General features: G+C 41.0%; 1 protein-coding gene across 1 annotated transcript in view; it reads left to right on the forward strand.

The window, feature by feature from the left end:
* The window catches only part of myo15aa (myosin XVAa), a 50,405-nt gene that overhangs the window by 10,856 nt on the left and 16,275 nt on the right, over window positions 1-23,274 (forward strand). The window contains exons 4-34 of the mRNA XM_086288639.1: window positions 476-585; window positions 802-876; window positions 3,076-3,166; window positions 3,571-3,674; window positions 3,803-3,866; window positions 3,953-4,066; window positions 4,183-4,344; window positions 4,589-4,702; window positions 10,891-10,949; window positions 11,229-11,352; window positions 12,498-12,593; window positions 13,021-13,152; window positions 13,242-13,367; window positions 13,486-13,563; window positions 13,658-13,812; window positions 13,904-13,949; window positions 14,033-14,157; window positions 15,296-15,413; window positions 15,626-15,801; window positions 16,156-16,240; window positions 16,476-16,529; window positions 16,687-16,768; window positions 17,083-17,213; window positions 17,407-17,502; window positions 18,275-18,510; window positions 18,652-18,842; window positions 19,287-19,359; window positions 19,488-19,679; window positions 19,773-19,885; window positions 21,559-21,650; window positions 22,776-22,911. Coding sequence (XP_086144765.1) covers window positions 476-585; window positions 802-876; window positions 3,076-3,166; window positions 3,571-3,674; window positions 3,803-3,866; window positions 3,953-4,066; window positions 4,183-4,344; window positions 4,589-4,702; window positions 10,891-10,949; window positions 11,229-11,352; window positions 12,498-12,593; window positions 13,021-13,152; window positions 13,242-13,367; window positions 13,486-13,563; window positions 13,658-13,812; window positions 13,904-13,949; window positions 14,033-14,157; window positions 15,296-15,413; window positions 15,626-15,801; window positions 16,156-16,240; window positions 16,476-16,529; window positions 16,687-16,768; window positions 17,083-17,213; window positions 17,407-17,502; window positions 18,275-18,510; window positions 18,652-18,842; window positions 19,287-19,359; window positions 19,488-19,679; window positions 19,773-19,885; window positions 21,559-21,650; window positions 22,776-22,911 — 3,550 coding nt within the window. The remainder of the gene's footprint in view (window positions 1-475; window positions 586-801; window positions 877-3,075; window positions 3,167-3,570; window positions 3,675-3,802; window positions 3,867-3,952; window positions 4,067-4,182; window positions 4,345-4,588; window positions 4,703-10,890; window positions 10,950-11,228; window positions 11,353-12,497; window positions 12,594-13,020; window positions 13,153-13,241; window positions 13,368-13,485; window positions 13,564-13,657; window positions 13,813-13,903; window positions 13,950-14,032; window positions 14,158-15,295; window positions 15,414-15,625; window positions 15,802-16,155; window positions 16,241-16,475; window positions 16,530-16,686; window positions 16,769-17,082; window positions 17,214-17,406; window positions 17,503-18,274; window positions 18,511-18,651; window positions 18,843-19,286; window positions 19,360-19,487; window positions 19,680-19,772; window positions 19,886-21,558; window positions 21,651-22,775; window positions 22,912-23,274) is intronic.

Genomic DNA, 23,274 nt, shown 5'->3' on the forward strand with positions numbered 1-23,274 from the left:
TTATGCACACCTGATATAGGGTGTTGATGTCATTAGACCACACCCCTTCTCATTACAGAGATGCACATCACCTAATATGCTTAATTGGTAGTAGGCTTTCGAGCCTATACAGCTTGGAGTAAGACAACATGCATGAAGAGGATGATGTGGACAAAATACTCATTTGCCTAATAATTCTGCACTCCCTGTATGTTGAACGTGACAAACAGTGAAAGATAGCATTTGCAGGGGGATAGTGAAATGCACATATAGTAACACAGAAAATCAAAAGAATTGGGATTTATAATAAGTGTTTTTAAAACATATATTAATAATTGTGGTATGTGTGACAATGTTCATGAAAAGTTTTTGTTCAGATTGGTCCACGTGTTAAGGGATAGATAGGGTACACAGACACATGTTCCTACACACATACACTATGATCATTATGGTAAAATTACTTTCTTTGTGAACCTCTTCTTTCTTTTTTGTCCAGACATACATAGGCAGCATTCTGGTGTCTGTGAACCCCTATAAGATGCAAAACACCTATGGGACAGACATGGTGCTCATGTACAAGGGCTGTGCCTTGGGAGAAAACCCTCCGTAAGTTATTTTCACTCTAAAATTGTTGAACCGTGAACCTTATATTTAAAAAACAAAACAATAAATGTCAAATTATTAAGTATGTTTCATCCATACTGACAGCTGTAAATAACTGTCAGCAACAGAGGATCAAAGTGCAGAAAGAGGGAAGCAGAATACTTTGTTGCGCTTCCTTTAAGAGTCTGAAGGCTTGTTGTGTATCTCTTTCTCCTTCAGGCATTTGTTTGCCATAGCAAACGCTGCTCATTCCCAAATGATGGATGCCAAAAAAAAACAGGTCATAATAATCAGGTAAGAGGCTGACTCTCATTGTTTCTTCAGTCACTTTCTCTGTAAATATGAATCAGACAACAGAGACGTGCATGCAGTTAATTATACGGTGCATTGTATTTTTAACATCTGAGTCTTGCAATGTGAAGCTTTTCTTTTGTATCCTTTGATATATCATTGGTAACCTTTCAAGGTTGTCCGTGAAGCTTCTTGGTTAAAGGTTTCCATCTACAAATGGATTAGTGTTTGTAAATTCATGAGTGTCTGTCTGTGGTTTACTGGCCAGCAAACTTAAGATGGAGTGTTTTGCTCCATGTCAGAACTGATCTCTTGGAAGAAAAAACACACACACACACAAACACACACACGCACATAAACCAGTGAAGTTAAATTTACCAACACTTGAGTGTGACTTCATTTAGTGGCTGCGCTCATCTGTGAAAACAAACACACCGACATCCAGAGGTTTGCACAAACATAGGTCTATGCTTTTGGATATGACAAAAGACACTCATAATATACACATAAACGCACACTCACACATGCACACGCCCTCACAAACCTGGAACACTTTAGCCGTATTCGGAAGGAGACACCTGTAAGGAAAGCCCAGCCAGGTCTGAGTTGGAGCAGGTTATGTTTCAGAGGTGTGTGTGTGTTTGTGTGTGAGTAGTACATTTGTGCGGGCTGTGTGCTTGCAAGTGTGTCTTTGTGTTTCAGTTAGTATGTGTTAAGGGGTAACTGAGGTCTGGTGTACAGTGACCAATAATGGTCCTGTTTTTAGCTAAGCAGCCATTGAGCTGAAACCCTATGCTGGAATGCGGTGAAGGTGCCAGCATCCCTAAATGCACACACACACACACACACACACACACACACACACACACACACACACACACACACACACACACACACCCTTTGGCCAAGCTTACATAATGGTGGTATTTAGTGCTTGGCAATGGTAGATCAATGGACCTGTGTGTGCATGTGTGTGAAACTCTTTCAGGTGGTTTAATGCAAAAGTGGAACCGAAGCCTTGCCTAATGCAAGATTAGCCTTGTCTCACATCACTTAGTCAATTAAGTCAAACACTCTGCAAGCACCACCACAGAGGTGAAAAGGATCAAATAATGGACGCTCTAAATGATTTCTGGAAGTCCTGAGAAGCTGTGCTCTAATTCAGGGTAATGTTCACACTTGGTGAGCTTTTCCTTGCATCAAACCTGTTTTTGTATTTCCACTAGTAGAATGCAGATGATCAAAATAGTTCAGAGTTATTTTTGCCTACCATTAAAGAATATAATCTTTTACACTGCTCAAAAATAAAAGGAACACTTTTTATTCAGAGTATACCATCAAGTTAGTTAAACTTCTGGGATGTCAGCATGACTGGTTTGGTGGTGGGTCAGGGATGGTCTGGGGGGGCATATCCATGGAGGACACACCTCTACAGGCTAGGCACTGACACCATGACTGGCGTTACATATCGGGATGAAATCCTTGGACCCACTGATACACCCAACTCTGGTGCAGTGGATACTGGATTCCTCCTGCTGCTCATCTCATGTACCAAGAGTATGTAGGCAGTTCCTGGAGGATGAAGGATCTGATACCATTCACTGGCCCCCACGTTTGCCTGACCTAAATCCAATAGAACACCTCTGGGACATTATGTTTCAGTCCATCCGACGCTGCCAGACTGCACCTCAGACGGTCCAGGAGCTCAGTGATGCCTTGGCCCAGATCTGGGAAGAGATCCCCCAGGACACCATCTGTCTCATTAGGAACACCCCCCGACATAGTCAGGCATGCATGGAATCATTTCTATCACTTGATGTGCCATCATTTCATTGAGCACATTGCCCAGTCCATATCTGTGTAGATATCAGCATCATTTCTTTCCACTGAGATCAGTGTTTCCAAAGTGTTCCTTTATGGAAATGGCACCTCATAATTAACCCATCATGGCTGTATAACAATAAAGCTTTTTGTATCTGGGCTTTGAAAAAGCACACACAGATTTTAAACATTAAAAACTGGGCATTGTAATGTTTGATAAGCTCAGTTTGTATGCACTAATATTCAAACTTTCCAGGTGCTGGTTATCTGAGGAAAAGTTGTCTCCAGCTCAGCTGAGCACTGGGGCAGTTCTTGATTGTTTTCATTGCCGTGTTGATGGGTTTTCTGTATTCCCAGTGAGACTCTGTTACTGTGTTTCAGTGGGGAGAGTGGGTCTGGAAAAACCGAGTCCACCAAACTCATCCTTCGCTACCTAGCAGCTGTACTTCACAAAACTAATCTTGCGCAACAGGTATGCACACACACTTCCTGACATGAATAAAGAACTGCCATCAGAGTTGGATATTTGCAAACTAAGACACTCAAAGTTTTCCTTCTTGTAATGACGACTAATGTGCTTGTGCATATTTTTTATTTGCCTGTATCTCCGGTGGCTTTCCTTGGGTGCAGATTGAGGTAGTTGGGGTTTTCTGCATGCTGCGTGTTTTATATTTTACAAGTAATTTTCATCAATAGCCATAAGAATATCAGGTTACTGTGTTTTGCCGTGGTGTGTTTTTCTATGATTCATTTGGCCAGACATTCCCACTGAAACAGCTTCTTTCCTGTGTGTTGTACAGTTACAGTTACTGCTCCCTTTATAAGGCGATCTGATAAAGGTTTATATATTGTTTGTGTGTTTGGCATCCCTGATAGATACTTGAGGCAGCTCCTCTTCTGGAATCTTTTGGAAATGCCAAAACCGTGCGGAACGATAATTCCAGTCGCTTTGGGAAGTACATTGAGGTCTTTATGGAGAAGTGAGTTGTTGTTTTTTTTAAAAAGCAACAAGCAAAACTTTGACCTCTGCTCTGATCTCACTCCAGCTTCTTTTACTTCTGAAGCTGCTTCTTTTTCACGTGTGTTTTCTGATTCCTTGTTTTCCCAGTGGTAGGATCAGTGGTGCCATAACCTCTCAGTATCTGCTGGAAAAATCCCGCATCGTCTTTCAGGTGAGGCAAGCTGACACAAAGGTCTCGATAGCTTGTTTATTTCTGTATATGGAAGTGTTGCTGTAAATGTGCCGCGTGTGCTTCAGGCCAAAAATGAGAGGAACTATCACATCTTCTACGAGATGCTGGCAGGTCTTCCTTCGCAGCAGAAGCAGGCCTTCTATCTACAAGAAGCTGAAACCTACTATTACCTCAACCAGGTAGAAGATAGTTTGAGTTTGATCATCATCATTGTCAGTGATTTTGGGTCACGACCCTTCCAAAAATCCTTCTCGGGTCACGTTTAGCACTGCTGGTCTTCTCGTTCTGCACACAGGGAGAGGATTGTGGGATAAAAGGGAAGAATGATGCAGAGGACTTTCTACGTCTGCTTTCTGCCATGGAAATCCTTCACTTCACTGCAGATGACCAGTCATCCATCTTTAGAGTCCTGTCTTCCATACTGCACCTGGGCAATGTTTACTTTCAGAGGCATGAGGTGTGAATTATTTTATTTCTCAGGTTTTTCTCGTATGTCATCCCTTTTATTAAATTTTGATTAATATAATAATAAGGTGCAAAGTGTTCAGTCACCTAGACTAATGAGTTAAATTCTAAAATAAACGAAACTTTATCAGGACAATAAAAACTATGTAAGATAAGCAGCAAAGATTTTCCCACAGGTAATTCTTCTTTTCTTTTTTCTTTTCTTTTTGCATTTCTATTTTCCTCCTGAACTGCAGGCTGATGGCCAGGAGGTGGCGTCAGTGGTTAGCACTCAGGAGATCAGAGTAGTCGCAGAGCTGCTGCAGATCTCACCAGAAGGACTACAGAAAGCCGTCACCTACAAAGTCACAGTCAGTATCAAACCGTGTCCCGTCTGCATGTGCACTGATGTTCTGTCTTTTGTTCGTTCAGTGCTTGAAAACAACAAGCATAGCACTGCAGTCTGTGACATTCCTGAACCTGGAGGTGATTTTTCTACATTGTCAACAGGAAGGTGATGTGGCACTATGCCAGCGTTTCTACCTTACTTACACAGCTGTGGTTACATTAAAGGCATTGTATCGCCCAGAGTGTCGCTTACGCAGACACAAAGGAGACACATGTGTTGATGCCACACACAGAGTGAAAGAATGAAAGACAAGAAAGAGGCAAACTGCTGTCATCGACCTGCTTGGATGGTTCTTTTCTCATCCTGACCTCCTCTGGTCGGTTATTAGGATCGTTTCTATCCAATCTGACTATTTCTATAAAGCAGGGGGTTTTGTGGAGTATTTGGTTATCAATTCCAATGAACCATGCCATGTTTTAAAGGGGAATTTAAATATATTGGAGTGCAAAACATTGGAAGATACTTTGTATATGTTTGCGTTTTAAGGCCTTAAACAGAACAATGAATTTAGAAGTGAAAGAATTGAAAAACAAATCAAACATGTGCATATAGCAGCCTGTAAACTAGGAGAGCCTTCAGCATTTGTGAAGGAGGTGCATGATTATTTATCGAAGGACTTCACTGCTGATTTAGTTTAAATCTAGGACAGCTCATAGCTCTGTGTAGTGCAGGAGAGTGACTCAGTTTATCAAAGATTTATTGGAGGAGTCTGATTAAAATTGTTCCCTTTTTTAAAAAAAAGTTTTGATTCCTTTATTAAGAGCCAAACATTCAACCCAGTAACTTTTTTGACCCAGCTGATAAACTACCAGCAAAATGGCAGACATCCTCAAGTGAATGTACAGCATGAAAAAAAAGTCTAAAACTGAGTTTTGCAACTTTAGCTTTTACCTTTGTTGGTGTATTAGTGGTATTCAAATAAATGCAGATGTGCCTTTAATAGGTCACTTTTAATGATCTGTATCACTTTCACATGGTGAAAACAAGACTTTGCAACATTATACACAAACAGCACAATTTGATTAAGCTCTTGACATCATTGAGGAGGAAACGTCTCTCACCAGGACCAAGATCAGGAAGGGCAGCCATCTGCCTCAGCCAGTGAAGGCAAAAGGGGCAAAAAAGTATGATGCACAGACAATATATATAAAAAAAAACAAACCAAAAAACAAGGACGGGTCAGTCTAAATTAATTCAGTTCTATTCAGTTTTATTTTATATATGGATCAAATCACAACAGTTGCCCCAAGACACTTTATATTGTAAGCTAAAGACCCTAAAATAACACAGAGGAAACAGAGAACAACAATAACCCTCTGTTAGCAAACACTTGGGAACAGTACCCTAAAGCAGATGACTCGTAATCTGGAGAGGAAATGGCGTGTCACAAATCTAGAGGATCATCATTTAGCCTGGAGAAATAGTTTGCTGCTTTATAAGAAAGCCCTCCGCAAAGCCAGAACATCTTACTATTCATCACTGATTGAAGAAAATAAGAACAACCCTAGGTTTCTCTTCAGCACTGTAGCCAGGCTGACAAAAAGTCAGAGCTCTTTTGAGCCAACCATCCCTTTAACGTTAACTAGTAATGACTTCATGAACTTCTTCACAAATAAAATTTTTATCATTAGAGAAAAAATTACCAATAATCATCCCACAGATGTAATATTATCTACAGCTACTCTTAGTACCATTGATATTAAGTTAGACTCTTTTTCTCCAATTGATCTTTCTGAGTTAACTTCAATAATTACTTCCTCCAAACCATCAACGTGTCTTTTAGACCCCATTCCTACAAAACTGCTCAAAGAAGTCCTGCCATTAATTAATTCTTCAATCTTAAATATGATCAACCTATCTCTAATAATCGGCTATGTACCACAGGCCTTCAAGCTGGCTGTAGTTAAACCTTTACTCAAAAAGCCATCTCTAGACCCAGCAGTCTTAGCTAATTATAGGCCAATCTCCAACCTTCCTTTCATATCAAAAATCCTTGAAAGAGTAGTTGTCAAACAGCTAACAGATCATCTGCAGAGGAATGGTTTATTTGAAGAGTTTCAGTCAGGTTTCAGAGCTCAGCACAGCACAGAAACAGCTTTAGTGAAGGTTACAAATGATCTTCTTATGGCCTCTGACAGTGGACTCATCTCTGTGCTTGTCCTGCTAGACCTCAGTGCAGCGTTCGATACTGTTGATCATAATATCCTATTAGAGCGATTAGAACATGCTGTAGGTATTACAAGTACTGCGCTGCAGTGGTTTGTATCATATCTATCTAATAGACTCCAATTCGTGCATGTAAATGGAGAGTCCTCTTCACACACTGAGGTTAATTATGGAGTTCCACAGGGTTCAGTGCTAGGACCAATTCTGTTTACATTATACATGCTTCCCTTAGGCAGTATCATTAGAAGACATAGCATACATTTTCACTGCTATGCAGATGACACCCAGCTCTATCTGTCCATGAAGCCAGATAACACACACCAATTAGTTAAACTGCAGGAATGTCTTAAAGACATAAAGACCTGGATGGCCGCTAACTTTCTGCTTCTTAATTCAGATAAAACTGAGGTTATTGTACTCGGCCCTGAAAATCTTAGAAATATGGTATCTAATCAGATTCTTACTCTGGATGGCATTACCTTGGCCTCCAGTAACGCGGTGAGGAACCTTGGAGTCATTTTTGACCAGGACATGTCCTTCAACGCACATATTAAACAAATATGTAAGACTGCTTTCTTCCATTTGCGCAACATCTCTAAAATTAGAAATATCCTGTCTCAGAGTGACGCTGAAAAACTAGTTCATGCATTTATTACTTCCAGGCTGGACTACTGTAATTCATTATTATCAGGATGTCCAAAAAACTCACTGAAAAGCCTTCAGCTAATCCAAAATGCTGCAGCAAGAGTCCTGACAGGGACTAGAAAGAGAGAGCATATTTCTCCTGTTTTGGCTTCCCTTCATTGGCTTCCTGTTAAATCCAGAATTGAATTCAAAATCCTGCTCCTCACATACAAGGTCTTAAATAATCAGGCCCCATCTTATCTTAATGACCTTGTAGTACCATATCACCCTATTAGAGCGCTCCGCTCTCGCTCTGCAGGCCTACTTGTTGTTCCTAGAGTATTTAAAAGTAGAATGGGAGGGAGAGCCTTCAGTTTTCAGGCCCCTCTTCTGTGGAACCAGCTTCCAGTTTGGATTCGGGAGACAGACACTATCTCTACTTTTAAGATTAGGCTTAAAACTTTCCTTTTTTCTAAAGCATATAGTTAGGGCTGGACCAGGTGACCCTGAATCCTCCCTTTGTTATGCTGCAATAGATGTAGGCTGCCGGGGGATTCCCATGATGCATTGAGTTTTTCCTTTCCAGTCACCTTTCTCACTCACTATGTATTAATAGACCTCTCTGCATTGAATCATATCTGTTATTAACCTCTGTCTCTCTTCCACAGCATGTCTTTATCCTGTCTTCCTTCTCTCACCCCAACCGGTCGCAGCAGATGGCCCCGCCCCTCCCTGAGCCTGGTTCTGCCGGAGGTTTCTTCCTGTTAAAAGGGAGTTTTTCCTTCCCACTGTCGCCAAAGTGCTTGCTCATAGGGGGTCATATGATTGTTGGGTTTTTCTCTGTATCTATGAAGCGCCTTGAGGCGACTTTTGTTGTGATTTGGCGCTATATAAATAAAATTGAATTGAATTGAATTGAATTGAACAGTGGGAAGGGAAAACTCCCTTTTTACAGGAAGAAACTTCCAGCAGAAAGAGCCTCAGGTAGGAGCAGCCATCTGCTGTGACCGTTTGGGCCTGAGCGGTGGAGACAGGACAAAAGACAGACTGTGGAAGAGAGCCAGAGATTATTAATAACTAATCATTAAATGGAGACTCCTAAAACGAGTGACTGAAACCATCAACTCAGCAGGAAATTGTATAGAGTGGTCAAGTCAGAAAGTCCTCTTTCTTATAGGCCTCTATAGGTCTGAATGTCTTTTTTGCAGCCATCTGGTGGTCTGCAGTTAGAATGCAATTTGAGGGCACTTTCACACTGGTTTAATTTTTCCAACCCAGAACAGGAGGCAGCCCACAGCACTGGAGACTCGCAAGGGGGAAAGCATGAATGTAAACGGCTGCACACATCCACACATCCTCGATACATCAGAGGACACAGAAAAAATTCATATATAGTATTTAGACTGAGCTATGCTATTTTAAAAGGGAAAGCATCTTTTTACTTCTTTTATTTTTAGTGTGCTGCAGAGATGAACAGCCACATTCAGCTTATAGCTCCAGGGCGTGAATCTGTCAGTCATGCTTTTGTTGTGATTTCAGCTTTTTATGCTTCTGGTTTTTGCATCTAACCAGCTGGGAATCCTCTTTGTCCAAAGAACGCAGTTACTTATTTCCACGAGGCTTTGCTGTTTGCATCTTAGTGTCTTCATTTCTATACCTTACACATTCTCCTGCATAAAGAAGAAATGCTGTTTTGTTTTCATGTGAACTTTCTTGAGGTCCATTGAATTCAAACTGGGACAGGATGGTAAATTGGTCATTTTTTTTATGCTCTGAAGGAACTTCTTTAAAAACAGTAAACAGTTAGGTGGTGACAATTTTAAAACCTAGATTGTTTGCAGTACAAATAAATAAATTTGGTTCCATTTTTCCTTATTGTTGCCCACATGGTCAAGTGTGATTAAAAAACAAACTATTTTTGTTATTAATTCCAAACTAACCCAAACTGAGTGTGGAGAAGTGTCACAATACCAGTAAGTATTAAAACCAGAGAGCATAAAAACCTTTGCAGAAGCCTGGCTTTACTTGAACTTATCTCCTTTATTATTTTAAAGCAGCATAAGAGATTTCACAGCTCCAGAAAGTTTGATGGAGCTTTTGAAGGAACTGTCAGTGTTAACAGCGCAGTTAAAGGACTTGCACGTGACTTACAATAGCCAAAAAAAGAGAGGATCCTCCATCGCATTTGCTGTTCAGTTATCCTTAATTACCAGTACATGAGCTATTGATGTGGTCATTATCATCCAGCTAGGAAATGAAGTGAATCCATACCAAATCCAGGAAAGGAACAATTAAAATATCCCACTGTCCATACAAGTGTTCCAGTTGGTCATCCACCTATTTGTGTATTTCCTTGTTTGCTTAATTTCCATCATATCCATGAACAAAGTAGAAAAAAAAACATATTTTTTTTGTTAAGCAAAGTATTTCTCCTCTTAGTATTTCGTTTTTTGGATCCAATTTCTTTTATCTGTAAGTGTCCAGTAGTTTCTCTGTCCGGTTTAAGGGCTGATTCAACTCGTCCTGACCCCTCTGGTGCTGCCTCTGGTGAGGAATGAGGGTGATGGGAGAATTAAAAGAGAGAAACATCTAATTATCACCCACCTTATATCTTCCACATACACATGCTCCTATACACTAACCAAGGACCTTTTGTATAATTGAATTCCTATTTACAAAGGTGCCTGAGTAACAGGAGAGGGGTGGGTCGTACCCACTCATTTCCTCTCACTGGAGGAATCATGTGTACACATTAGTGTCTTTGTGTGAGCGCACGTGTGTGTGTGTGTGATAATTAAGTGTGTTTGGCAAGAGAGGGTCTCAAGTCTCAAAGCATTCTTTATCTGATCAGATCTCAAGTTTAAGACACCCGAATCAATGAATAAGAGAGTAGAAGAAAGGGAAGAAGGGAAGAGCTGAAAGGATGCAAAGGAGTGGATACAAATATAGGAAAAGAAGTTAAATAGGAAGCAGTTCAGTAAAAACAAAGGGTGAAAAGCCTAACTCTTCAGCCCAGAACTTATGGCGTCCTGTTGTGATTCTTCAATTGCAGAAGAAAAAGTTCTGCTTCTATAAAATATATATTACAGTGCAGGAAAAAAAAAGGAAAAACAGACTGGAAGAAGCAGGAAGCAGGTGGAGGATAAGACCACCTGATCTGTCAGCCCAAGATGAGAGCCTCACCACAGTTACTGAACAGGCACCAATGAGGGGCACATTAGCAGGAAATTTGGGTGCAATTCCATTTTTAATTTGAACTTAAAGCCTTTCAACTTCAAACCAAGATGAAAGGAGGCTTGAGACTCTATATTATCAGGTAGACGCCTGCGTAAAACGTGCTGACTTAATGTTTTTTCACAGGAAACAATGAGGGACAAGATCTACACCCCTCTGAGTGTAGAAAGTGCTATTGATGCCAGGTGAGAGACAGCTACAAACAGAACATGCCGTGCATAAAAAATCATTACATTTATTACCGTTAATTTATTTAAATAACATGTTTGCATCTTTATCATTATGTATGCATGCACACTAATACATGTGCACTAAATTACTAACACATATGCAATCTTAAAATCCCTTTTGTCTTAAAGTTTTACCTAATAAAATTCTTGCTAATAACAATGCATGTTTTCTTTCTCCTTTTTAATTTCTTATATCATTGTGTCACTCGCTGCCCACCACTCACACACATCCAGAGATGCTGTTGCCAAGATCCTATATTCGCTGCTCTTCTGCTGGTTAACAGAGAGGATCAATGGTCAGGTGTACCCTCACCAACACACCCTCTCCATCTCCATCCTGGACATTTATGGATTTGAGGTAACGGAGCCTTGTTGTATGTTTGACCTTAAACCCCTCAGAAAAAACTAGAATGCAATGAATCCTTAGTAGGTTCTAAAATTACTTTAAACTTAATCACAGATGAATAACAGCGCATGATATATTGCACCTTGTCATTATTTATTTAATAATTATTAAGCCAAAATGAAGAGGCAGCTTTACTTCTTCTATAGGAATTATAGGAATGCTACTTTCAGCTGCTCCTTTGCCACATGGGGTCGTCGCAGCCGGCAGCTCTACGTCTTTGATTCATTAGAGTTTTGCACCAGATACCCTTCATGACACCACCCCAAAGGGGATTTGTGGCTTTGGCTGGAATTGAAGCAGCAACCTTTCACTCACACTACATCATGAGAATGATTGGTCACAAGTGGAAAGTATTAAAAACTGCTGCCAATCGACACAGGAGTGAACGACCCAGCAAATTCACCCTGAGGTCATACCGTGCAATATTCAGAAAAACTGCAAAAACCCAAGAGCTCCATCTCAACTCTACAGGCCTCAGTTAGGATGTTGAATGTTAATGTTCATGACAGTATAGTTATAAAAAAGACTGAACAAGTGTGGCCTGTTTGGAAAGGCTCACAGAAGGAAGCCTCTTCTCTTAGGACAGTTTAGGTGTGCAAATTTGCGGTGCACGAGCAGCTTATCAACACAAACACCTGATACCAGCTGTTAAACATGTGGTGCAGGGGTGATGATTCGGCTTGTTTTCCAGCCACGGGGCCTGGACGCCTTGCAGTTACTATGTTGAATATGAACTCCTCTGTATACCGAAGTACTCTAAAGTCAGATGTAAGACTGACAGCTAAAGCTAAAGCATTTGAAATAATCCGTCGCATTCCCAGTAATGCAGTCAAAGCTTTTATTGACATACCTTATAACTATAAGAGAAAAGATTCAGATTATTATCAGCAGGGAAGGAAGGAAGGAGGGCTTAACAATGTTGCACGTTAAAGATACTCAGAGGGACATCCAGATAATCACTTTGTAGGCATGATGATGAGACAGAATTACCATAAGAATTACCATATATATGTGTGTGTGTGTGTGTGTGTGTGTGTGTGTGTGTGTGTGTGTGTGTGTGTGTGTGTGTGTGTGTGTGTGTGTGTGTGGGACAACAGGATCTGGTCCTCAACAGCTTCGAGCAGCTTTGCATTAATTATGCAAACGAGTACCTGCAACTCTTCTTTAACAGGATCGTATTCAGAGAGGAACAGGTGAGTCCACGTCACACTTGCCGATGAAAAGCACACACTCACGCACTTGTCCTATAACAATTGAGGACAAAAAATGCACATATTTGAGGCATCATATGCACGCAAATGGATCTTATTAAGTGTAGATTAGTGGCATATAAACATGTGAATCCTTTGCTTATTTCAGGCGTTGGCAACGTTCAACATCAAAACAGCCATTTTACCTCCTCCTACCAAACAGCAGGAGTAAAAGAGCAGCACTTGGGGGATGAGGGATAGACGGGTGGATGACAGATGTAACTGGGGGAGGATAAATGAATGTATTGCATATAGTATATGTATTAATAGGTAACCCTAACCTGTACCTCGTGAGCTGCAGGTTGCCAACATCTGGCTTAGGTAATAATGCAACTAATATTTTATGATCTTTTATGTGATCCTGTTGAAGGAGGAGTACAGCAGGGAGCAGATCCCATGGCAGGACATCACATTCAACGACAACCAGCCCTGCATCGACCTCATTGCCACTAAGCCTCATGGGATACTGAGGATTCTGGATGACCAGAGCGGTTTCCCGCAGGTGAGGATGAGGAGAAAGTACTGACAGACTTTCAGATTCCTTATATGGATTATAAAACTGGGACTTTTGGTGTGGTAATTTGTTGACAGGCAACAGACAACACTTTTCTTCAAAAGTGTCACTATCACCATGGCAGTAATCCACTGTACATGAAGCCAAAGATGCCGGTCCCAGAGTTCACAATTAAGCATTTTGCCGGGCGGGTCACTTACCAGGTACTAAGCTCCTCACTGAGATTCTCTTGGCTAGTTTCATTGTATTATAATTCATTGAAGTATTGAAAATGTGGTGAACTGTAATGACAAACAGAGTGATCATCTGTCACTGATGCAGGTTTACAAATTCCTGGATAAGAACTACGATCAGGTGCGTCAGGATGTCCTGGACCTGTTCATTCAGAGCAAGAACAAGGTCGGCTTGGTCTTAAAACTTAATCTAATCGACACAATCGCTAAGCAATGTTTTTGTAAAGTCTGTATTAATCTGTGCATTTGTGTGTTTCCAGATGGTATCGAACCTCTTCCTGGTTCATGCAGAGGCCACGGGTCAGCAGAGAGGTCACATAAGGAAGAGCAGCACAGTCACCAGAAAATACCAAGCTCCCACCGTCAGCAGCAAGTTTCAACAGTCCCTGCTGGAGCTGGTGGAGAAGATGGAGAGGTGAAGTACACATGTTCTCTCTCAGATCATAATTGGTTTTTATTGTTTTCATTAAAAAAAAAATTATCATGTTTTTGTTGTTCCATTTCAGGTGCAATCCTTATTTCGTTCGCTGCATTAAGCCAAATAACATGAAGGTAGATCTTGAAGCGTCATATATTTAAAGTTATTTACCTGCACATACATTAGTGTTTCTGAGCTTTTGGACACCTGTCTTTAGCAACCAGGTGTGTTTGAGGACGAGCTGGTGAACAGCCAGCTGCGGCACTCTGGTGTCATGGAGACCATTAGGATCCGCAAAGAGGGATATCCAATCAGAATGCCATTCTATGTCTTCCTGTTCAGGTAACATGAACTCTGATCCTCAGCGTATTTGTTGAGTTTGTGAAGCTATTCAGGACTTTGTGTTCCCAAAAAAAATGAAGATAATTGATCTCACAGCTGAGGCAGAGGAGAACCTTCTATAACAGAAAATCCCAGCAATAACTGAGCAGACCGCGAAGTGGCAACTCATAGCTGATGCTCTTCTGATTTGCAAATATCATATGTCATGCCTTATTTAAGCTACTTCAACTGGTCCACAGTTGCACGTGTCTCTGCAAGTCACTTTGCAACCCAACTTTAACTAATTTTCTTCTTCTCATGCTTTGTCTGACTTAATCAGTGTCATAGCTGCTGTCATTGCGCTGCTCTTTGGTGGGGTCTTGCTGCTGCCCTCCCAGTACAAAGCCATGCCACCAAAGTTTAAAATTTTAATTCATGTGTAACTTTGTTTATGGTGTTGTCTTATTTGGCAAAAAAAAAAATGAACTATGGAAGATTCTGTAACCACAACCACAACCATAAAAGCACACAAAAAGAATAATTACACATTTCACACAATATACACTACATTGACTATGAGGACACGTACACATTATACCTACAGGAGCCTTTATTACATCCCATTATAAATCCACAGCCATTCATAATGTGTCTGTTAATGCGTCCATAATGCGTTTTCCTTCCTCCACCAAATTTTACAGTTGGCACAATGCAGTTTGGTGTTCAAACCCAGACTCATCCATCAGACTGCCTGATAGAGGAATGTGATTTGTTATGCCACAGAACTATTTTCCACTGCTTCAGAGTTCAGTGGTGGCATGATTTACTCCGCCTAGCACTTGGCATTGTGTCTGGTGATCTAATGCTTAAAGCATGGCCTTCAGCTATGGAGAGCCATGAAGTGAAGCTGCCAGTACTCCAAGAGCTTTGGTGTAAGTTGGCGACCCTGCTCTGTAACTTTGCATGGTCTGAGCTACTTTGGCTCCTAAACAATGAAACTGTTAAACAACAGTTTAACAGCTGATCGTGACCCAATACCTCTGTCCATATTACGTGTCTGAATTGCGACACAGTCAGTATCAATTTATATCAGTACTTCTTTTTTAAAAATCACTATTATCGACTGAGCACCCCTAATTTGAATGTGTGTCTCTGTCAGGTACAAGTCCCTGGTGGGGATACAGACACTTCCTGTGGCAAATGGAGAGAACTGTGTGTTGTTGCTCGGTAAACTGTGTCCTCTCCGACCAGGAGCCTACCATGTTGGAGTCACAAAGGTGAGCTTGTTCACATTAAGCCTCACAGTTAAAGACAGACCCAGCACCAACTGCTGGTCTAATGGCTGAGTAGAGATTGTTTTCCTGCTTTGTAGCTTGAAATTTGAGATACTACGGTTTGTTGGATCAATGTTATATCTTTTTTTTTTTTGCATGAACTCACACATGTATTTGAATAATTGCACTTATATGTGTGTGTGTATGAATGGCAGTTGTTCCTAAAGGAGGACATCTACCAGCTGCTGGAGTGTAAGCGAGAGCGCTCTCGTCATCTTGCCGCCCTCACCCTGCAGCGTTACACTCGCATGTTCTTCGTCAGGAAACGCTACGTTGAATTCCGCAACAAAATCAGCAGGTTTCAGGCACACTGCCTAGGCTTCCTCGTTAGGTGAGGTGTCCCACAGAGATCTTACATTTTCAGTAGATTTTATTACAAAACAAAACGCAAATTCAGATTCTGATTGGAGTCTTTCTTTCATTCTTTCAATGTAATGATTCTGAATTCCAGTATGTGCTCAACCACATAGTTTAGGTTAAAAGGGCAGTGAGGTAAAGAAAATGTAAATTGTGTCTTTACATTAAAATCACTATAATTAAGAAATAAAGCTTTCAGTGAACTGTTGTGCTTGAGCTTGTAGCATGCTTGTGAAGTTTACCTCTGTGAATGTGGCAAATGTTAGGAAACAAGATCAACAATCAGTGCATTAGGATTCATTGTACTGAGATTCTCTTCATCTTCTAGGAAACGCTATGTGAAAATGAGGGAGAGTCTGGTCCGTTTCCGCTCTCTGGTCCACATGTATGTCAACCGGAAGCAGTACATTAAGGTACACTGAGATACTGTGGTTTGTTGGACTGATGTTTATACCTTCTGCCTGTGATTTTTTTTAAGTAACACATGTATTTGATGCAGTGTCCTTTCAAACATCTTCATGTTTTCTTCATTTCTAAGAAAATAATTTCAAATATGACCCACCCTTAAGCCTGCTTTGTGCTTTTGAGTCTTTCTGCTCTGGATTTACATTAAAACACTGACCGTGTGTTTTTGGGATCTCATTGAAGATGAAGTTTGAAGCCAGGAGGAAAGCAGAAGAGGAGAGGAGGAGGAGAGAGATGGTAAGATGAAGGACTAGCTAAGACAAGACTTCAATGAGAAAAGCATCTGTGTTTTTGTTTTTGCACACTGGCATGAGTTCAAACCAGCAGCCTATGTTAGAGCTCTTCTAACCTCATTGTTAGTTTGCAGATAGATTAAAAGTGGTGTTTCTTTCAGGAGCTGACCAAAAGGGAGGTGGTTAATGTGACCCACTTGGTGATCCCTGCAGAGCTGGGCGCTTTGCTGCAGACAGCAGGAGGTGTGTAGATGTCTGTCCGTCTTTCCCGTCAGTGTGCATCACATGCACATAGATTATTCATGTGTGTGTGAGTGCTCCAGCCAGCTGTTTGAATGTGTCTTATCTCATCAGCACTGACAGTATCAAATTAAGAAATGATATGAACAGTTCTGACAGGGTGGAGCAGGAGGCCCATCATCTAATAAATAAACCAGACACTGAAAAATTGTCAAGGAATGTAAAAAAGTTTTAGGATTTTGTACATGTAAGTTTTTGGTGCTCTTCCATTACTCCTGGCTGACTCCTCGTTTAACCTTGTCTGTTACTCCCTTCAGTCCGGAGGGAGTTGCACTCAGACTGCTTGGCTCTGCTTCAGGCTCCTCATATCCAGGATGATGCTGAACTCACGTTGCCTCTGGACATCAACAACTACCCTTTCTTCCGCTATGTTCAGATTTACTTCAGGGTGAGATGCACGTGCATCAGCATGTCGTCATATGCTGTGTAACATACTGTGTATGTGCGTGGTTACTCAGATTTGAGGACAGCTGTTGAAGTTTGTGTTTAGATTTATCGGTTATAACATAATTTTGAAAGGTTTTAGGTAGATTTGTTTGAAAAGCTGTTTATTAAACACAGCAAATCTTTTGTTGCTGTAGGAGCCAAAGTTTGGGATGTTGATGGCTCCTCTGGAGTCATCTCTGACCCGTGTGGAGGACGACCTGAGAGGGGAGGCTCTGGAGCTTTTCAACATGGTAGGGTGATCTTTGTTCTCCCCTTAAAAGGCAGAGACTATGTAAACTGTTCTTTTTGGTTGTTTGTCTGTCCGTCGTGCACAGTTTTGAAACATCGAAGAGCTCGAGCTGATTTCAGTTGGGTGGAAATCGCCCCAAGGTCAAGGTCAAATGTGAAAATCAGTAAAAACCTTCCTATTACCCAGTTTTTATGAATCGTCTTCAAACCTCTCAACAGTATAGCAGGTCTTGGGGAAATGAGTACGTAAGTTAGCTAAGCATTTGACCTTAATCTTCATTGTTAGTGCCGAAGGTCAAATTTAACCTTGAACACAAACTTCAAGAAATCATATCAAGTGTCATACACTTTTTTAATGCAACGCCCTACGACGTCACAACTATGCCATAACAGGTTGTAATGAAAGCATCATAAAACATCAGTTTAAGTTTCCCATTTACCCTGAATATTCTTGAGCACTGCAGTAATTTAAAATGATAACAGTTTCACAGAGACACACTTGCATCATGTCATTATGTTACTCTCGTTACACAGAAGCAAACCATCCTCTAATTATGAGGTTCTGCTACTAACTGGGAAGCAAATAAGAAATTTGGAACATGCTTTTTACATTGTAAAAGATTTAACAGCAGAATAAAAAAGTCTCTTCTATTTTCTCGTGTTTGTAGGACAAACCTACAAAAACACACACAAATACGTCACCAGACTGCCATAAAGCTGTAAAACCGACAGAGTTAGTTGTTACAGCTTTCACCTGGATTCTGTTTTCTTCAGGTATTACGGTTTATGGGGGACCCTCATCTGAATGGGGCGCAGGAAAACATGTTTGGGAATTACATCGTCCAGAGAGGCTTGTCGTCGCCAGGGTTACGAGATGAGATCCTGGCTCAGGTTGTCAACCAGGTGTGGAGGAACATAAACTCTGAGAATGCAGAGAGAGGCTGGCTGCTGCTGCTGGCATGTGTCTGCTGCTTCACCCCATCGGCCAAGATGGACAAATATCTGCTCAAGTGAGAAATCATAAAATGACCTCGCAACTAATTATTTAGCAAATAGTTTGAGAGGTTAAAAAAAACACATGTTAAGAAGCTATATGCTGTAAGTAAGAGACTTCTACTCCACTGTTGAACCTCATTTCACCTCTGCTCCAGGTTCGTGTCGGACCACGCTCCTGCTGGCTGGCAGGTGCTGCTGCAGCACAGACTCATCCAAGCGAATCAGAAGATGCAGCTGGGATCAGGCTCCGCCCCCGAGATTGCGCGGACGTATCCGCTGTCGCTGCTTGAGTGGACCGCCAACAGGAAGAAGGCTAACATGGTGTTGCACGTGCACTGTCTTGATGGTAATATCTCACCTGCTTAATGTTGCAATGTTCAACTTTTCATCGGTCTGCTTCTTTGCTCTTTTCCAAGAACTCCAAATGATTCAAGCAAAGTAAATAAAAAATTCACAACATTTTCCTTTACAATCAGTATCTAGTTTTGAGGTGCACAGAAAAAAACCAGGAGCTGTTCAAATATTTAGGAAGTCTTTCACACCTGGGGTCTAAACTGGCACACACCTCAGAGAAAAGAAAGAGGGACGACCTGGCATTGCTTTTATTGTGTAGGATCAATTACATCCCCAGATCATTGATTATTCATTGTCATTCAGGATCAGGTGATGTGACTGTGGGGCTCATGTGCTTTGTATTGCGCAATTAACACAGTTTGTTAGTTAATGAGTGTAATTTAAAGCAGCAAAGGAACTATTTGTTGCATTTTTATTAATTTATCTCTCCCTGCAGGAGGGTCCTTCCTGTGTCCTGTCCATTCCTGGACCAATGGAGAGGATTTAGCAGGAAACATTCTGCGTCACAGGTTTGGTTTTGTATTTTTAGCTCCATAACATTTAATGTAAACATCTGAACATGCCATGATAATGTTTAGAGAGTAGTTTTAACACGTGTGTATAGATATTGTGAACATCTGAATCATGCATCTTGCAGGGGAGTGTCTGACTGGTGGAGGGGGAGTTCAATTCTGATGAAGGAGCAGGGTCAGTGGGTGGAGTTAGCTGGTCATGACTATGTCATGGACCTGATTGCAGATATGGAGCTTCCTATGGACTTCCCAAAGCAGAAGAGTTACTTCATCATCAGCACTGACAACCCAGCTAAAGTCAGAGCTAATGCCAGCCTGTTAGTATGCAAGATGCACACATGCAGTTCATTACTCACGTGACTAAAGCTACACCACGTGGCACATTACTCCTCTCTCCTCTCATCTCTCAGTGCTTTGTTTGGCAGTGGCTTTGACTCAGATGAGGAGCTTCCTTCCTCCCTTCCTCTCAGCAGCAGCAGACCAGCCTACAGCCTGCCTGATTCAGATGGTTACTACAGCCACGGTACACACACACAGTTAACTCTTAACTGCATAACTGAATTTTTAAGCACTTACAAATTAAAGATTTTCAAATGATCTGATCAAATGTACAAACCAATCTTTCTGTGAATTGAAGCCCCCATCGGCTGTTGTTTTTAACTACTTACTAGCGTGTATCACTCCCAAACTGCTGAACCCAAAACTTTTATGCTCTTTGTGTTTAACAAATGCTTCAGCTGTGTTATAGATGAATCCCACCTGTCCAGATGTTTAAAGCTGAGTACCAAGGATGGCACTCAGAAAATAGCTTTTTTGAGTCGTGAAATCAGAGGTTTCAGGTTTCCAACTCACTCTGGGTTCCAAGAGATACAGTTAGCAGGATTATATGCAAATTTAAAACTTGTGCTAGTTTGAGTACACAGTCTATAAGAGGAACACTAATGAAGCAAGCTTGATCCTTGCATATTTGCCACTGCATTTTTGATATGCAAGAAAACACATGGATAGGCCTGCAGGGTGCTGTGAGTCTGTTTATGGACTGATGAGACTAAAGTGGACCTGTATTGACCTCTGGATGGGCTACGTGTGTGGTGTAGGAAGAGTAGGCACTATTTTACCATCATGACAGCCAATCCCTCTGATGTTCTTTGATGGGACTTAAAGAAAGCAGTGGATTCATAACTGAGCTGGATGCTTTTGGCTTCTTATTAGGAAATTACCGGAATGTCTTATTGTAGATTTTAACAGTTAAAAGGTGCCCAACAAAGTAATGTATTTGTTGATGATAACCTTTTTTGGAGAAGTTCATTAAAGCTTTAATTAAAGCTTTAATTTGAATAATTTTAATCACATGACCGGAATGTCTCTTACATTAATGCAGTTGAATAATTGTTTGTACAAGTTTCTGTATTTAAGTAGTTTTGTTTATTAGAGTTTTGGTTATGATGTATGCTCACCTAGTCCTCACCACTGTGTTGTATGTTTCTAACTCTAATTAGTTACTTCCTGGTTCATTTTGCAAGCACTTGTTTTTCTGTGTCTTGTGTTTGTGTTTTCATTAGGTTATTGTCTTCGTTTCCCACATTATCTGGTGTGTTTGTATTGTGTGAGTCTCCATCTGTTCCTTGTCGCATCATCCAGGTTGTGTGTTTCCTTTGTTCAGTGTTTCCCCTACGTTTCCTAGTTTTGGGCCCTTTGCTTCAGCTGTGCTCTTGTTTTGTATCTTTGTATCATTTGAAAGCATTCAGCACTACAGCTGCTGTTTGAGTTTACACGCTGTTTCATGAGCCCTGGATGTGGGTCCATGTCCTGCTTGTCACAGAGCTGCACTTTGGCAACAAAAATGGAAGAGTTGGGAAAGTTTGAAAGTCTTGTGATCTTGAAACAGTTTCCTGTGTGTTGTCCGAAGAGAGAGAGAGACGTAGATAAAAAGCTGGATCAATTAATCAAGGTTTCTGCAACAAATGTGACAATCAAAACCGTGAAAAAACAATGAACTGACTTAGGTTGCATTTTTGAGAATAAGACATTTTGATCAGTGACTAACAACCTTTTCTCTACAGTTAAAGTAAACCTGATCACCTGATAAAACATGCTTGATTAAAAGAAAGAAAATATCAAACATGACAGTTTCTGTGCACTAAAAACACTGAAAATACAATGTTTAAAGCATTATTGCTGTTTGTCTGTGTTCAGAGTCAGAAACATTGAGCGAGGGTCAGCCTCAGAGAGGGATGGACCGCTACCTGGACAGCCTGTTTGACCCTGTGCTGTCGGACAGCAGCACGGTGAGTGCTCGTCCTGATTTCTCATAAACTACACATGTCAACCAACTATTTCCTCTTTGTTTTTAAAATTGCTGTAGTGCTATGAAACTAACACGCAAAATAGTAATAAATGATTGCTTGGTATAATCTTTTAAGTCATCTACCAGGTGAAATACTCGACAGATGACCATATTACTGCATTGCCACTGCTTTCATTTTGACAAAGACTTTTCACTATAAATGTGTCTATGTAGAGCTGCAAGTGCTTTCCTGCCACTGCAACTCAAAGCTTATTACTTCTTTGTTCAGTTATATTAATTATATTATAAGACCAATCAGTTAATTGCCGACCTAAAAGAAAAGTAATAATACAGGTGGATAGTTGTAGCTCTGTGTCATTGATCTGTCCTCTGAGTGTGAACAGAAGAGTGGTGATGGAGGAATTGAGCATGTGATCCTCGGCTTGTGTTTGGGTATGAATGGAGCACACGGGACGGCTGATTAGGTTACCGAGTGACCTACCGTATATGACCGCAGCAGCAGTCAGCATAAACGAGTCACCGTGTGGGGAAAAGATTCCGCTCATAGCTTCATCTTTTGTTTATTAGTGGAAACAAAACGAGTTCAGCGTCCTCATCACTCGGGTTGCACAGGAAAGGTTGCATCAGGAATGTTTTAGGGCTTTGAGTAGTATATATCAATGGCAATAGTTAAAATAAAAACATAATATCTGTGTTTGGCAGAAGTCTTGATAGACCTGTTTAGATTTTCTTGAGCAGTTTTGGCTTTAAAATCATCTGACACTGGAAACAAAGTAGCTGAGAATTTCAGTCAGCTCAGGAGAATGAGGTCTGTCATGTAGTGGTGAATTTTGTTGTAGTCCATTTAGTGTCTTTATGCTGGAGCCTCTCCTCCTGCGTGTACGGTACTTCCTGGAGAGTATACTGTTCCTGCAGCTCTGGCTCAGAGAGGGTCTAAATCAACCAATCCAGTTCACTCCCTCTTGCTTGTTGTCTTAGTCCCTCTCCTTCCCTCCCTGCTTCTGACACCTTTTCTTTTTCCACTTCATGCCCCTTAAACTCCAGTTTCTCAACTATAAGCATCCCTTTCCTTCTGCTGAGTCTCCTGCTGCTCTTTGCTCACCAGGACATGGAGAAGAGTGGAAGTTTGTCAGAAAGGATGAAGGGAGGAGGAGGTATAGGCATCACAGGAGAAGGAAGGGAAGAGGGAGAGAGTCGTCCAGCTTCCAGCCGGCCTTATCCACCAGGAATACATCCTGGAGGTAAACACTGAGTGCTGTGTGTATTTGTTGTTATGTGTGTCAGTGCTGATTGGCCATATGTTTGTCTCTGGACTTCTATTTTTTTTGCTGCCTATATTTTGTGTCTAAGCGGATATTGCTGTTTCCAGAATTAGTGGCACCTTTCTCCCTTTTTGTCTGTGAATATTTTGCTGGACTTTTCATTTTCAGACATTTCTTTTGTCCTCACAGCTCACTCTCTCTGCACTGACATTAATAATTCAGCTTAACCTAAGCGCTCCTAAATCATTGGCTTTTGTCTCAGGCTAATAGAGTTTCCCTTTGTTTCTCCTTTGTAAGCTCCTCCTCAATAAATTAATAATAACGCATTTAAAATGTTTTGGT

The sequence above is a fragment of the Aulonocara sp. 'chitande type north' Nkhata Bay genome, linkage group LG4 (genome assembly GCF_057382095.1).
Source record: "Aulonocara sp. 'chitande type north' Nkhata Bay isolate Kocher_YH1m ecotype deep benthic linkage group LG4, A_spYH_male_GT1.1, whole genome shotgun sequence".
In the NCBI taxonomy this organism is placed as follows: Eukaryota; Metazoa; Chordata; class Actinopteri; order Cichliformes; family Cichlidae; genus Aulonocara; species Aulonocara sp. 'chitande type north' Nkhata Bay.